Source organism: Protopterus annectens, chromosome 4.part0 (assembly GCF_019279795.1).
Source record: "Protopterus annectens isolate FY-2018-M chromosome 4.part0, PAN1.0, whole genome shotgun sequence".
In the NCBI taxonomy this organism is placed as follows: domain Eukaryota; kingdom Metazoa; phylum Chordata; order Ceratodontiformes; family Protopteridae; genus Protopterus; species Protopterus annectens.
In genome coordinates, this window is record NC_056733.1 from 1,970,724,837 (window position 1) to 1,970,742,472 (window position 17,636).

Sequence of the window (17,636 nt, forward strand, 5' to 3'; positions counted from 1 at the left end):
TAACAGTATAGCTTGCTGGACTCCCTCCCTTCCCTCCATCATTTATTGCTCTTTCAATTAGGGAAAGTCTTGGCCAATTATTATGTCATGTGGTCGGGTTATCTAGAAGGGCTTCTATTGTTTCTTGTGTTATAGGGTACTGTTTTTGTCTGCTTGAACACTGTGACACAATGACTGTTTTCACTTATATAACATGCTTAAATACTAAAAGTTATGGTAATGAAACCCTGTAATAGTCAACCATGTTGTGCATATCCTAGGTAATGTGGTAATGAAACTGTGTAACCATGAGGTAAATGTAAAGTACCTGCTGATGTATTGTTAAAAGGAAGGTCTGTCAGCTAAACAAGCAAAGATGTTTACCTGTCTTGAAGAAGGATTTACAAGACCAGAGGTGGGATTACTATAACTAGAAGAAGCTGTGGATTTAGTAGTGAAGTACTAGATGTTGTGGATTTACTAGCAGAGTACCAGAAGCTGTGGATTTACCTGTGGAGTACTAGATGTTGTGGACTTACCTGTGCAATACTAGATGCTGTGCATTTACTTGTGGAATACTAGATGTTGTGGATTTACCTGCTGAGTACTAGATGTTGTAGATTTACTTGTGGCGTACTAGATGTTTCAGATATACCTTTGGAGTACTAGATGTTTTAGATTTACTTGTGGAGTATTAGATGTTCTGGATTAACCTGGGGAATACTAAATGTTGTGGATTTACTTATGGAGTATTACATGTTTTGGATTTACCTGTGGAATACTAAATGTTGTGGATTTACCTGTGGAATATTAAATGTTGTGGATTTACTTATGGAGTATTATATGTTTTGGATTTACCTGTGGAGTACTAGATGTTTTAGACTTACTTATGGAGTATTACATGTTTTGGATTTACCTGTGGAGTACTAAATGTTGTGGCTTTACCTGTGGACTACCAGATATTGCAGATTTACTTATGGAGTATTACATGTTTTGGATTTACATGTGGCGTACTAGATGTTGTGGATTTACCTGTGGAATACTAGATGTTGTGGATTTACTTGTGGAGTACTAAATGCTGTGGATTTACTTATGGGGTATTACATGTTTTGGATTTACCTGTGGAGTACTAAATGTTGTGGCTTTACTAGTGGACTACCAGATGTTGTGAATTTATTTGTGAAGTACTAGATGTTGTGGATTTACTTGTGGAATACTAGATGTTGTGGATTTACCTGTGGAGTACTAGATCTGGATTTGCTTGTGGAGTATTACATGTTTTGGATTTACCTGTGGAGTACTAAAGGTTGTGGCTTTACTTGTGGACTACCAGATGTTGTGGATTTACTTATGGAGTACCATTGTACATGTCAGTTTACCAGAAATCTAGTTTTTGGAGATCGTAGGTAGCTTATTATGAGCTGCAGCACCAACAAAGGTGTTTGGAAGGGCTGTCAAGTTTGTCAGAGACTTTGAACTGAATTGTAAGTAATCCGAGCAGTGTAGTTTTGTTTTCTTTTTGCTTAAAGTAATTTTGAATAAACATACTTGGACTTTAAATAAACTACATTTCATATATGTGCTATAAATAAACTACATTGCAAACATAATACGAGTCTCCAGTGTAATAAATATATTGCAATGTATATTACTTTAATTTTCTCTTTAGCAGTTGTTTTATGGTTGTATTATTGTGCTGGAACCAGTGTAATCATGCTATCAGACTTCAACAAAACTTGCATCTCTTTTCTTGTCTCCATAATATTACATTCAACAAGTTTAACAATAACATAGTGACAAGCATATTCTACACTTCTAATGCTTAAAATAAGTTCTCGAGTATCACGTTCAACAGGTATGCTTTCAGGTGCAGCATGTTGGATAGCATTAACAGTTTTTATAAGCATAGTATTGCTGTCAGTAAATGCAGTGTTCTCTTACATATCCATTTCCAGAACATTTAAAATAAGTTGTGTCAAATGGTAACATTTGTTTTCTTGTTTCAAAGTAAAGGAGCAAACGTAGATGAAGGCTTAATACTCCTTGATGCATGTAACTGTGATCTGGGATTTGTAATTTTGGTTAACAGCAAACACTGTGCTAAAACATTTCGTTGTTCAAAAGGCATACATCCCTCTGGATACCAATTTTCATAAGTTGCTAGGGACTGCTGTTTTAATTGCGTCTACAGTCAAGACTTCTACTATTTCACTTACATGATTTACACAAGGTTCTAGCCACAGTTTCAAAATATGCACTAAATCAGCCATATGTGGCCTTTATTTTCTGTCATTAATGAATATCCTCTTGTGAAATTTTAAGGATTATGCCTTGGATGAAGATCCAAGCCTTAGCCAATGCTTATTGTTTCTGCTTCTGGTAGTTATTTGTATCAGCATTCTCAAGGTCCATGGCCAGTTAGTAAATCCCCTGTTAAACAGCAGGACATTATCCTAGCCCACTCTACTTGGGATCAGTTTTCTCTAACTGCATGTTTCTCAAATGCCAGCAGATAAGTCTTCAAGCTGTCTTCTCTGAGGGGAACACTGGGGTTTTGGATTCATTCCTATTGAGGTGGATGCCTGGTTCATTATCACAGACATCTGCTGTTGGAAGCTAAGCAGGTACTGGTCAGTGTGTCTGAACATCTTACTTGACAAGCTGTAATAAAGCTCACCAAAGCCTCAATTATTTTTTCCAAACTGAAGTGAAAACAGCAGCTATAGTTTCAACTAGGGCTGCCAACTTTTGTTGTGGCTAAAACCAGACCAAGGCCACATCCCTTGTACCTCCCACCCCTGCCCATCTCCTCACCTCTTCCCACCCACTTTCTACCCATTTCATGACATTATCATCACATCAGATGAGGGAAACACCGTCTGTTTTCCCTTTGCAATGCAGCCTTTCTGCCAATTTATTATGCTTTTCTATAAAGCAAGCATAGTAAATCTGCCGATTTAACAAACTTTGATAGTCTGTTCCATTTTTTGAAACAGAATACCAGAGTTTGTACATTTTTTTCCAGACTACCAGACAATCGGTTTGATTTCCAGATAGTCCCAAAAAATGGATAGATGGCTACTTTAGAAGCAACATAAGGCTCCACACCTCAAAAATGGATAGGTGGCTACTTTAGAAACAACATAAGGCTCCACACCTCAAAAACGGACAGGTGGCTACTTTAGAAACAACATAAGGCTCCACACCTCTCCATTTTCAATATATCTTTAAACAGACTATATGCTGACTTGCCAGAATTCCAAATCATACTTGATGCTTATAAAATCCTTCTCCAACCATAATTAAGAAATACTTGGGAAAAATCCTGGTCCTGTTTTCCAAATGGCTTCAGAAAATGCATCCCTTACTTAACACTAGAAAACAGTATGTATGATATTTGGGTTCCACCAAAAGCTTTCTTCAATAATCCCAAACTGGCCCATCTTTAATAATAAAGATGAACAACTAGAAATGACTACTTACTTCCACTGTCTGGGAGTTTGGTTTGATCAACTCTTAAACTTTCAGTATTGTATTGATGTGACAGATGCTCAGATCAACAACCTGTAGTACTAGCCCACCAAAATGTCACACCTTCTGACACCAAAAGGTAGAAGTGCACATAGCAGAGATTCTCCAGCCTCAACTAAAATATACTCTGTCAGAGGTTGTGACTGTTTCTGAGAAAACCCTTATCTTACAAATAGCTGAGCCATATTTGTAGCTTTATTACCCTTTTCTCCAAAAGTGATCTCCGCCTTACACTAGCAACGGCTAATTTGGTTGCAAATAAAACAAGAATATCAATTACTTATAGAATCACTCTTCTTTAAATTCCTAAAATTGAAAACTTTTCACATTTTTCCACTCTCAATACACTCAGAATCTCCATCTGTCATTTCTTCCTATAGATCCTGCAGTACAAATACCAAGACATCACATAGCACACCAAAGTCAACAGTTTCTCATACATTGTCATTAAACTTTACAAGTCACTGCACTCCCCCCTAAAAGTAATCCAGTCATACAACTACATTTAGATTAGAATTAAAAAAAAATATCCAGTCTAAAGCAAAATGTACCTTATTATTTAACTCCCAAATTATCTGAATGTTCACCCTTAAACTACAGCCTTACTCAACTACTTTTTACAAATTACACTTAATTTAGTCATTGATATGTTTTATCCTTCTTTATTAAACATATTCCTCTCCCTAGCAATATCAATAAATGACTATTACTTCTACTTCCAAATGAAAACTTTATGTTCCTGGGATCCATATTACGAACTTCTGAAGTTTTCATTATCTTTTTTTAATAATCTTATCAATGTCATTAGGACTGCCGTACTTTAACAATAGATATCTTGGTGAAATGGAGTGGCAGCTGTCAGTGTGGCCATTCCAGGATGGCAGTGGCAATTTCACCTATTGCCACGATTAGTAGAGTGGCCCATTCCATAACACTCGACTCTCTCTACTAATAGGGGCTACATTATGTTCACAAATGTGCCGGGGGTTTGAAGTTCTGTAAAACCATTCTGTGTTAACTCCAGGGCATCAGAGAAAAGCTGCAAGGGAAAAAAAGTAGAATGCAACTGCAAGATCTAATGCACATAAACATTGAAAGATGTAATTGGATAACTATATCGGAAATTGTATGTGTATCCTAATAAGAATGCTACAGATGGTAGTGAATTCCATATTACAGAAAAGAATATTGGTTGCTGTAGATACATATTGTCTCCAGAGGTTGCTCTCTAATACCTAGGCATAAAAATGATTATATCTAGTCCAGAAGTGATAAAGAGTGCATAATTTACCTTTGGAAAGTCAGATTCAGATGCTTGGATACATTAGGGATGTCCTGCATAACACTCATATAAAACATCTAAGATGTCTCTCTTGTGCTGACAGTCTAGGACACTATACAAACATGTTCAATTGCACCACTAGGAACATATATACTGCCACACAGCATTAGCATCATAACCATCATGATGTGTATATGACAGCTGCACACAGTTCAGAGCAATTGGCACATAATGATTGAAAAGTATGTAAAGGACAGATGACATGACTTGCAAATCCTCATCTATCTGGCCATGCAGATTACAAACCGTATGACCATGGAAAGTTGAAAGTGAGAGATATGACAATGGTCACCTGCGGCTACCAAGGAGACACAGGGTATGTTGCAAACTGTGGTTCTTTCTGCAGTTGTGGTTCAAGAATGGAAGCAACCCCATTACTTCAAGTAGTCCATCAAAAGAGCTAAACACACTGCCCAGATCTATCTTGCCACCCTTAGCAGCCAGTACAACAGTAATTGGGCCACTGGCAGCATGAGTCAGCACCACATGTTGACATTGCTGTATAATTTATCTTCAGAGCTACATCTTGTATGGTGCAGCCATCCTGGGACATACGACTAGTGCCTTCAAAAAACATAAAATATGGGCTCTCACTGCCATTCATGGTCCCCCTTCTACAGATGAACCCTCACTGCCATCCTTGGTTGAGCCTCACTGTCATTCTTAGTCTATCTTGTACAGATGGGCCCTCACTGTCATTCTTGTTCCTCCTTGTACATATTTATTTATTTATATTTGTTGACCGGGAGTGTCCGACTGGACATAGCTCCATTTTCAGCGGAGGCCCGGGGAGAAAAGCTCCACAGTTAAAACAAACAGACAGTAGTTACATTGGATTACATAGTGATTAACAATTTATATAGCAATTACTTACAACATATTTACAGATGAAGAACATAGTACATCAGTAGACAATTAGAATCTTTATCTGTGAAGTACATAACAGACATTAACAAATGTTACAATAAGAAGTTCCTGCTGTATAATAAGTACTAGGCTTATGAGCATCTGAGCTTGCTATAATCAAGGTAGTTAGTGGAGTGGAAAGAAAGGTAGTGGTTGGATGGGGTGGGTGATATTAGAGTGGGAGTTGCATGGGCATAGCCAGCATGTTTTTAGGTGCGCTTTTAGTAAAGTTTTGAAGTGGGTGCATGATGGTATGGTGCAAGAGAATAGTGCTTCACCAGCAGAGTTATTGGCTTTAGTGATCTGCAAGCAGATGAACTCTCAGCCATTCTTTGTCCTCCTTATACAGATGGGCCCTCACTGTCATTCATGGTCCTTCTTGTACAGAGAGGACCTCAATATCATTCTTGGTCTATCTTGTACAGATGGGCCCTCACTGTCATTCTTGGTCCTTCTTGTACAGAGGGGACCTCACTATCATTCTTGGTCCTCCTTGTACAGCTGAACCTTCAGTGCCATTCTTGATCCTCCTTGTACAGATGGGCCCTCATTGTCATTCTTGGTTCTCCTTGTACAGTTGGACTGTCACTGCTGTTCTTGGTCCTCCTTTTACAGATGGGCTCTTACTGTCATTCTTGGGCTTTCTTGTCAGTTGAGGGCTCTGTTGGGCATGGATGTATGTTTGACCCATATGTTCCAGCCTGGCCTGCATTGCTCACTTATGGTGTTGACAGGGTAAGTAGTGTCCTGTAAAATAATGGCATGATTCACCTGGGTCACATTGACCCACCTGTGCTAAACTAGACTGGCTATAAATGTTCATCATATAGGTGATCAGTATCCATTTATGTGACTGGCATCTTGCAGTGAACCCCACCTTTCTTCACTTGCACTTGTTATCTGATGTTCCAGAGTTAACGTAGGCTTTGTACACACTGAGCAAAATATCACTGAATCCACTCCATAGCATTCTCCTTTGTTTATGTGAGTGTGTTTGGGGTGTGTGTGTATATATGTGTGTGTGTGTGTGTGTGTGTGTGTGTGTGTGTGTGTGTGTGTGTGTGTGTGTGTGTGTGTGTGTGTGTGTGTGTGTGTGTGTGTGTGTGTGTGTGTGTGTGTGTGTGTGTGCATGTGTGTGCATGCGTGTGTGTGCGTGCATGTGTGCATGTGTGTGTGTGTGTGTGTGTGTGTGTGTGTGTGTGTGTGTGTGTGTGTGTGTGTGTGTGTGCGTGCATGTGTGTGCACACAATCACATGTGTGTGTTTTGTGGTGACTGCTTCAGTGTACAGCTAGAGCAGTATGCTATAACTGCAAATCAGTGACATAACCAATGATAAGAATATCTGTACACATGTACAAACTATGTATGGAAATGTCAAGTGACATAGAATAAGTGACAAATAGCAGCATATTCCCTTAGAAACTGTATTTGCAGTGGATTACTTTCCCTAATCTGGACAGTACAGCTTTCCCCTTTGTCATCAAATATGGTGTGGAATAAATGCAGAAATCAACAATCCAGAGAGGATACTGATCACCTTCTGGGTGAAAATGTATAGCATTACATACCAGAACTGTCTTCTCTAGCACATCTGCCTAGAATGGTTCTGAATCACATGATTTTTGGATGATGCATTATGATAGGAATAAGGTAATACTCTGTAGAGGTCAGGATAATATTTATCTGCTGCTTTTCATAGCTATGAGATTCTGAGAACTTGGACATTATGCGTCTGTCCATACTGTGCCTTATGGTGGATATTCCAGGGTGACTCTGTCATCGCTGGTCTTTTGTCTTGCCCTTAACTCATTAAGCTGTCTACTTAATAAATTAGGTCATGGCTACAATTTGACTCCCAGAAAACAGCAAAATGTAAAGACATCTTCTTTTTGTAAATAATCTAAAATTGTATAGTTCATCAGATAAACTGAAAGCACAACTGCAAGTGGTCCAAACGGGTCTATATCAGAATCGCAAAATCTGTCTTTAACGAATACATGTTCATCGACACATATATGTCGAAGAACAAAAACAGCGAAGTACCAAAAGAGTGAAATGGAGAATGTTGAACAGATTTTCTTGGCCAGCAGGGTGTTCGTGGGGATGAGGAAATGAATCATTTTCCCCACTGTAGTGCGGTCTCAGAGTTGGTATATATATAAGTATGGGGGTGTGGGGGGTGCAGGGGGCTTGCCCCCCTGGAACAACATTTGAAAAAGTGTTTTAGGTAAGGTTTGTATAGTTAGGTTTACCTTACCTGTATGGCACTGTTACTTCTGGGAATGCGTTCGTCGTTCTCAATTTCGCTTTTTTGGTACTTCGCTGTTCTCGTTCTTCGATGTTTATGTCTTTATGTGTTTATGAACATGTATTCACAAAAGACAGCTTTCATGATTATAATATAGACCCGTCAAAACTTTTTCAGATGATATAAGAATATCATTTGGTCTTGATAAATGTGCAAAGCAAACTTTAAAGCAGGAAAGCTGCAGCACCAAAAAAACAACAGTTTGGGATGGAATGTGATATAAAAGAACTTGAGCAAGAGGGAGTGCATAAGTATATAGGAAGTGATGAAGGATCAACAATAAAACATGAACAAAAGCAAACAAAACTTTGTAAAGAATATTTTAGAAGACTAAAATTAATACCGAAAACAGTGTTGGCATCTAGGAACAAAGTCCAATCTATAAACCAATTTGCTCTTTCTATCCTAACTTACAGTTTTAGAGTGATTGACTGGCCCCAAAAGGTGTTGGATAGGTCTGAGAGGAAAACAAGAAGGATGCTTCATGCTCATCAAATGACTTATAAAACTCAGTGCATACCAAGACTATATATTCCCCATTCTGAAGGAGGTATGGGCCACCTTGAAATTGATTACATATATAGATCTGCAATCGTGAGACTGCATACATATCTGCTGACCTCACAAGACCCAAACATAGTGAACATTTTGAAACAAGAGCAGAATAAGTCTAAGATGACTTCCCTGCTTAGTTTAGCAGAAGTGTATCGGTTGAGTAGGAATGGAAATCAAACCAGAAGTAGATAAAAATCAGGCAGCAACTGAATGTGCCAAAAAAAATGAAAGAATATAAGGTGAAGCATCAGATGAGAAAGCAAGAAATGTGAAAATGCATAAATATAGTTGCAAGTATAGAAAACTCTTGGAACAACCTCATGTTGTTCAGGATCAAACACAGAAATGGTTAAGGAGAGGTGAATTTAAACCAAAAGACAAAAGGTTAATATTGGCAGCCCAAGATAATGGACTACTTACACATTGGTTTACAAAGTCCATTGAACATGTGGGAGAAACAGATAAATGTAAGCTTTGTAAAACAGAACTGAACACATATTATTGTTGGTTGTGATATACTAATGGCTGAAGGCCTGCATCTTGAAAGGCTTAATAATATGGCAAGACTGTTGCATTGGGGATTCTGCAAACATTATAATACTGAGGTCGCTGAAAAACTATGGAAATATGAGCCACAAAACATTATAGACAATAATGAAGTCTATATCACGTGAGATCACCCATTACCAACAGTACAAAAATAGATGCAGGAAATTCAGATGTAGTAGTCTATGAAAAGAAGACAAAAGCAGCATTGATTATTGAAATTGCTACACCCAGTGACTACAGTGTCTTATGTACAGACAGACACAAAGTCATAAAATACCAGCATTTTCAGGCAGAAATAAGGGCAATGTGGAAGAAGGATACCCAGACAGTTCCAATAGTAGTAGGAACAATGAGTCTTCTAAAAAAGAATTTACAATCATACTTAGATATGTTACCGATACAAGTAACTTTGTACGGATTGCAGAATGAGTCATTGCTGGGCACATTGAGGGTGCTGCGAAGAGCACTTCTGGTTAACATCAGAGATTGAAACAATACTAATTTCATGAATTTTAATATACTTTGACTTGGAGTCTGTTGCTGTCATGGGATTAGAAACCCAAAAGACTTGGAGAAATTAAAAAAGAGAGATGCCTTAACTTTTTGCCTTATTTTTATTTGTATTTATTTGTTAACCAGTTATGCCCATTGAACATAAGTTCTCTTTTTATGTGTGATCTGGGAGCGCTATCTGATTAAGTATCATTTAATAGCCAAAAGAAAGTGGAGGGACTCAAACACTGAACTACAAGAAGTAGCTTGTTAATAGCCCATCACCTAAATTCCCTGTGATACTTCACCAGTACTGATACATTTACTTGTACGTTTGATGTTTACACATGTTATTCTTCATGCCACTAATAGTTTACATTTACTTATGTATTTTTACTTTGGAGATGTGTTCTAGATTAAGGCTGCTTTGCTGCCATTGTGTTTTCCACTGGCTGCCTCACTTGTCTATAGAATATGTATTTTATGTTTTCTTTTTAAATCTGTGAGTGTTTGCCCAGCTATTGTTCATTTATCGCACCTCTCATCAGTTCCATAACACTTAATTCTCATACTTGGCATAAGCTGCTCATTGTGTGAGCCTTGGTGTTTCAGATGTTGCAGTCATTACCTATTGCAGTTTACAGTCACACATTTATTTCATACAAACACACAGATGCAATACTAAAGTAGTCCATCTTGCTTCACACAAAAGCACACTAGTCCTGCAAAGCCAGAGTAGTAACAGAATGAGTAGATGATTGGAGGGTAATATACTTTTATCTACAGAAGCCCCACCTCCACTCAACTGTTATAGCCACTTTGTTAACTGAGTACACCTTGGATGTCTGATTGTTTTAAAAAATGGCCACAGTCATGTATTTCTATTCTGTTTCATAGAAATACAGACTAACCACAGTAAAGCACAATTTACTTCACACAAATGCCTGCAAGCCCAGATTAATGACTGTTTTAAATTGCAAATAACATTAGGGTAAGCTATTTTCATCCACAGGCAGCAACCTAACTCCATTAGTTATAACCACTTTGTTGACTCTGTACACCTCAGACATCATACTGTGATACAAACATAATAGACATTATAATGTATTTCAACTTTGTCTCACAGAAACAATAGCCAAAGTAAAGTATTCCAATCTAGCTTACTTCATACAAAGTCATTTTCCTCTACAGGCAGCCCCTATACCCACCAATTATAGCTGCTTTGTTGTCTATATACACCTCAGATGTGTGACTACAATAAAATAAAAGTAATATGCTTCCACTAGATGCACAACGAACACTCTCCCATTATATGTCATCTATACGAAAAACTACAGCCAGTGTATTCCATTTACAAGAGTTATCCCCACATATGTCAGGTGCCTGTTCACAATCTCCCATCCAGCCATCTATATTAGTTTTAAAGGTTGCCAGGTAAGTGCTCTGTTTTAAATATAAAGGCTGGCTGCTCCATAGATACATGTTTTTACTTCACATTATCTTTACATACTTAGAGCTTTTCTCCCTGTACTTTTGTTGTAAAGGGGTCATGCATGACCCATTCAGACTTTCCTGATAAATAAATGCAAATTAACAAATAGATATATTTGTGTCAGATACAAGTAGAAAGAAGTACAAAATGAAATGCCCTGGAGCACACCACATGATGTTCCCCATAGAACACATGAATAACACAAAGGATATTCTTTTGTATGGTGCAAACTTATATGAAATATTACTTTGTTCTTATGATGTACTTCCATTGATGGCCTTTCACTTGCCTAACAATATACAACTATTGCACACAATTTCAAACAATGTCAGTCAATTTATTTATTTATCAGATGCTACAAAATACCATTGTTATTGCAGAAAGCAGAATGGATATCCACAACCCTTGTACCTCACTGTTATTTCATGCACTGTCTTTTAAATTACTAAATTTGGAATATTGCCCCCTTTGCCACACGAGCTGATAGTAATAACTCACTACTGCACCCTGAGGCCTAATAAGGAGATGGGAGTCCAAGGTGGCCAATGCTTTACTTGGACTGAAACAAAGAGCATATAGAAAGACTTCTGCAAACTGAATTAGCCTCCTAATGAATAAGAAAATTCATACCTCTCAACCTCTTAGTACAAGAAATCTGTACATAGCCTGACAAAATGGGGGGGGGGGCAATGGCCCACAAATAGGGATAGATTTTAAATATTACTCTTATAAACTTAAAACGTTGCTAGGATAAAAGGGTTTGTGTGAACATACATTTTCTGAAGGATTTAAAGTCTGAAACTAAAATGTATGTCATTATTTAGTCTTCAATCATCAGATCATCCCAGTGATTTGCCAGAAAACTACAAATTTTATGAGGACTATACCAAAAATATGAGGTAAAAGTCTGGGCAGTTGAGAAGTATGGGAATGAGCAAAATCTACTTTTCTTCAAGAAAAAAATAAGAGTTCTTAGCACTTGCCTGCAAATGTCAATCTTTCAAGGATACTAGGATAATAGTTAATTTCACATACTTAGCTGCACTTCCAATACACTGTCAGTGGTATAAGTGTTGAATTTCAGCATATTAATTAATACCTTTTTCTACTGTGTATTTTGTTTACTGCATTATTGTAATTCCGTTTATTAATATTTTTAGAGCGCTCATTATTTGTATGTCACTTCTAGTATTATATCTAACTGCTTTATGTGCCTAACGACCTGTGTCATAATTGAAATTGTGCTCAAGATCAGATTACTTACCCAGTTTGTGAATAATTAATAATGCAAATAAAAGTAGTGCTATGTTTTATTTTTATTAATACATAATACTTTTTTAATTATATTTTGCTTTTGCCAAAGTGAAGTGTACTTCTGAGAGAGAGGTGCCATATCTTGTTCTCAACTTTTATATCACCAATAGTAGTAATTATCTTTTCTTATTCAAGACAGCAACAAGAAGCTGTGACTAGTAGTGGGTTATTTCAGCCAAGATGATGATTTGTGATTATAAGTTCAGTTTTTTTTTTGCCTGCAATACTTAATTATTTTTGAGTAATATAGTACTGATGCATGCAAAAATATGTCACTTTAGAATACTAGACTTTTGATCTGGATTATGGTATGCTTTTTTTCCCAAAGATGTAAAGACTTTATTTTCGACACCTTAAAAAAGACCACTCGGGCCTTGAAACAGAGGTCACTCTTCTTTACAGTATTGAAAATGCCAAGCTAAAAACATACTTAATGGATTTAGATGCCACCCTCCAAACTCAAATAATGAACACAAAGATGTACCACTGTGAACATCAGCCACATGGCATAGACAGATGAATCCCAAACTTTGACCCATTCAATTCACATTGGATTAGTAGAATGGATCTGCTGTTAGCAGCCAGAGGATGGGAGGCTTGAGCAGCTGACACCATCTCACTCATCTTCGGGGGAGGTAAGTGGTTAGGCCTAAATACAGTATTGGCAACACCTACTGTTGGGCAGGAATTTTGCCTGCTTATAGTGGCCAGGTTGGCTCACAGTGTCTGTGCAAGGGTCTCTTCAGCAGAAGAAGGAAAGGTATATAGGACCCATATGTATCAACTACCCCCCCCCAACTTTTTTTTTTTTTTTTTTTTTGTAGAATGGCCCCGATTTTGCCTTATATTTTTGCTCTGTCCCTCATATTTTTAATGATAAATCACTGAGTATGTCAGATATTAGAAATTCATACTTATTGTTCAGAAAATTTATATTGATGCAAAACCTGTTCTTCTGTTTACTTTTTAAGTAAATATTAACATTTAAAAATTGTCCATGAGTTTGGGCCTGTCCAGACTTTTTGAGTCGAGAAATTGACCATGCAGATCTCTTCCTCCCAACCAGATTGCAACTGTAGGTCAACAAGAAACCTGTAGGAGTGTTTGATAGGCCACTTCTGAGTGGGTAAGTTAGAAACAAGGGGCTGCATTGTTATTGTTCTCACCTATGTATTATGAAGCTCTTTTTCAGTCAGGTAATTATTTCACTTATTCATTTGAAACTCTGTTTGGGGCTACTTGATGCTCAGCCTTGGAGGTAATGGTGATATTTAACGTAACGTACATTACTACATATGCATACATGGCACAAAAGTTACACCAATTACCTATTCCTCTACAGGTAAATGACATTTAACCTGTTAGCGCATTACGTTTCCTTCACTATTCCCTGTATAAAATCGTCACACTCAAAGCTATCATTAATTCAGATGTTACAGGTGGCTATCTGCCTCACAAAACAATGTACCGCAGCACTGTAAATCATACAATGCAGACATTTAGCTAAAACAGTGAGACACATTTAAAAGGGCATAGGAGAAGTATAATTTACTTATACAATAGTTTATTTAATGGTAGTTTCCAATGTCTGCATTTTGGAAAGTTGGAAAGTTGCAGCTATTCATCACAGCATTCCTAAAACCAAGGATATAATAATACAATTCCTCAAAATGTATTTGCTGTAGAGATTCAAACTGGTATAAGGCCTCCAAAATGTTTTATAGGAAACTTACATCACATCACTTCACATTACATCAGAAGAAGAGAGTGAGCCAGTCTTCCCTGCCATTTAAAGTACATTTAATATTCTATGCCTACTCCATTCCCACCTACCCTTCCCTGTTTTTCAAGCTGCCGCATTCCCATGACCTCTTGCATGCCTGTCTAAACTGTCACTTTGCTGCTCATTCTGGTAGTCCATTCCCTATGTCCGCAACCTTTTCTTGGAAGAAGCACTTTGCAAGATTCAATGAGTAGTTAATCCCTGCAAACTGCTGTCTGTGCCCTCTCCTCCCCTTTTTTGTCATTTCTCTTCAGAATGATCTTTTCACACATCCAGCCATGATTTGCTACCCCCATATCATGCTGACCCATCTCTTCTGTTTTCTACTGAGAATAATTTTGGCTCTCGTAGCCTCTGGTCATATCATTTCTTCTGCATCCCACGTACTTTTTTGGTGACTTTTCAATGAACTCCTTCCAGCAGTCTTATGTCCATTTCTTTGTTTGGCCATTGGAAATGCACACACTATTCAAGATGTGGCCTGACCAGTGCCCAGCAGAGTGGAAAAATTACCTCTTTGCTTCAAGTTTCTAGCCATTTAAGGATATAGCCCAATGTTCTGTTTGCTGCTGCCTTTGCCCTCTCACTATGTTCATGGTAGCCTAGATGTGATCATCACCCCCAGTCAAATCATTTTCCTTCTCTATTATAAGGCCCCCCTCACATCCTATTGATATCCACCCCTTACATCTGAGTTGCTGTGGTACAAGTGCTGTGTTTTGCGGGTCTATCATTACTGATCAAACAAAATGCTCATTGAACGGCTAAGCATCGAAAGTTTGTTTTATTGAACAGTCATATAATCATAAATAAAATCAGTGAATATTCATAGCTGGTCAACATCATGAACATCCGATGATGCTGTGAAGCAAAACTAAACAAAAGTAATGTTCATAAACACACCTTCTCAAGTGCGCATTGCATAGCATAAACTAAACAAAACCTTTTATAAATTTGCCCTTTTCTCCATTGCAGTGCGATGTCAGAATTGGTATATATAGCTTGGGGGGTGTGATTGTGGGGTGTGGGGAGCACCATCCCCCCACCTGGGCTGGTCATATCACTTACACACCAAGTTTCTATACAGGACAAACATCCCTAAGAATATGTAGTATTAGTATACGTTAAAACTGTATACTATACCTTATCTTCAACAAAACAAATTAAATCTACTGGTTCAACATACTATTTTAATAAACTATTTTAATTTTATATTTAAGATATCATGGCAAATGTATATTAATAATATCAGCACATTTAGTGTGATGTATATATGTACTACATGCTATTTCTTTGTTGTTGGCCAACTATGATAGCTGAATGATTTTATTTATGATTATATGACTGTTCGATAAAATGGATGATTGATGTTAGGTGTTTGTTGAGTAGCCGTTTGATGAACGTTTTGATCGATTGGTAAACACAGACCCATGTTTTGCATGTGTCAACTCTAAACCTGAGCTGCCACTTTTCTGCTCACTTGGTCAGCCTTTTCATAGCCTTCCCTAGCCTTTTTCCCCATCCTCTACTACTGCAGCTGTCTCTGTCTCATCAGCAAAGAGGCTTCACCTGTTCTCTTTTCCCTCAGATGTGTCCAAACCAAACACATTTTAAAGACCTAAGAGTGGCTTCTGGAGTAGTCTGTTTGCCACTTTGCTTATTCCTAACATTGTCATTCTTACCACAATCCACTTTGTTCTGCCCCTTCACCAAATAACTTTCCAGTTCCAGTTCCCCCAGTTGTGGTTCAATCTCCAGCCCCTCCAGTCTTCATGCCATTTGCCTCTGTGTGACCAAATCAAAAGCCTTGGTGAAATCTAGATAGACAATTTGATTTGTGCTTCTACCAAAAAGGCTCTCATTTAGTAATCTTTGTATAACTTTCTCTAAAGGCAGCAACATAACAAAGAAGTATTATGTAGCAGAATACAGCTGCGGACAATATTTTTTCATTGTATTTTTTGTTCCCTTACCCTGTGAATCAGCTTCCTGTACCAATGGACTGGTTTTTAGTTGCACAATCTTATTAGCCTTCTCATCTAGCTGTTTAATGCTAGCTAGAGTCAATCAGCAGTCAACTTTAACCCAGAAGGGTAAGATATTTTTTCCATAATCTCTCCCGTCAACCACACTGGCTGTCCCCTTCCAAGGAGTAATTGGTCTATTGATGCATGTGTGCTTCTAAGCACACCGAAATTCTTGACTACAAGGCACAAAACCATCTGGCAGGCTTTATGCATCATGGCCTTTATCTTTTATCATTCCTGCTGCTACCCCACAAACTGCCACAATTAGATTGAGCTAGACAACTGAGTATGGTTACTTACTCTCATCCCATTTTCTGACTCTCAGGCATCTGTTCACCCTTGGGTTATCTGAGATGCATTTGGGGCTTTAATACCTTTGTGCCACAGAGCAATAGAATCATCATTTTGTTTCTAGGCTGCTAATATGTTGTTATTGTGAGAAAAGCCATGTGTCATATGCGATAGTCTCCAAAGTACAACAAAGGATGTTTAACACTTACGCACTCATTTAGAGAGTGCATCACTGAACATTGACCCTGGCAACTGATGCACAATTTTACTTTTAATGCTTTTTGTTTCCAGCTATGATAGTGAAGGACGGCTAACAAATGTAACATACCCAACAGGCGCTGTGACAAGCCTGCATCGAGAAATGGAAAAATCAATCACGATTGATATTGAAAACTCAAACCGTGATGACGATGTTGCAGTCGTCACGAATCTCTCATCAGTAGAAGCTTCTTATACTGTGGTTCAAGGTATGTACGTATACTGGCTTACATTAAGTATTGCTCTCTTATCTTGCCAATAATCTTGTGCTTTTTGCATCTGTATCTGTCTATATCAGTAACTGTCTACAGTTTTACAATATCTAACACTTTCACATATATTTCTTTTTACTTTTTTTCCCATGAATCTGGTTACCCTTAATTTAACAACTTTTAACACAGGTGAGATGTTACATTTTGCTGAAAAAAAAACTGTCAAGTGAGCATATTATGCCTGATGTAGCAGGTCAATATCAAAAACTAAGCAATCTTTGCAGTGGTCTCTAAAACAGAGAAGCAGTTTTTGGGGAAAGTACAGTCAAATGACTAAAGGATAACAATCTCTAAACATCTAAAAGGCTATGAACATACACATGTTTTGTCCTGAAATTCAGTTCTGAGAGAACATTAATGAGCCAGTTCTTAAGTACCTTATATGTATGTGGTCTACAGTCTCATAAACTGAAGAAACAGCACTGACTTCTCATAATAAAATTAATCTTTTTCATTCCCCTCTGCTGTGGAGTAGTATACACAAGCGCGCACACACACACACACACGCACACACACACACACACACACACACACAC

General features: G+C 37.8%; 1 protein-coding gene across 5 annotated transcripts in view; it reads left to right on the forward strand.

Moving 5' to 3' along the window:
* TENM2 (teneurin transmembrane protein 2) overlaps nucleotides 1-17,636 on the forward strand; it is a 1,770,657-nt gene that overhangs the window by 1,644,914 nt on the left and 108,107 nt on the right. For all 5 annotated transcript variants that reach the window (XM_044069584.1, XM_044069586.1, XM_044069585.1 and 2 more), the window contains one exon: nucleotides 16,862-17,037. In XM_044069584.1, coding sequence (XP_043925519.1) covers nucleotides 16,862-17,037 — 176 coding nt within the window. The remainder of the gene's footprint in view (nucleotides 1-16,861; nucleotides 17,038-17,636) is intronic.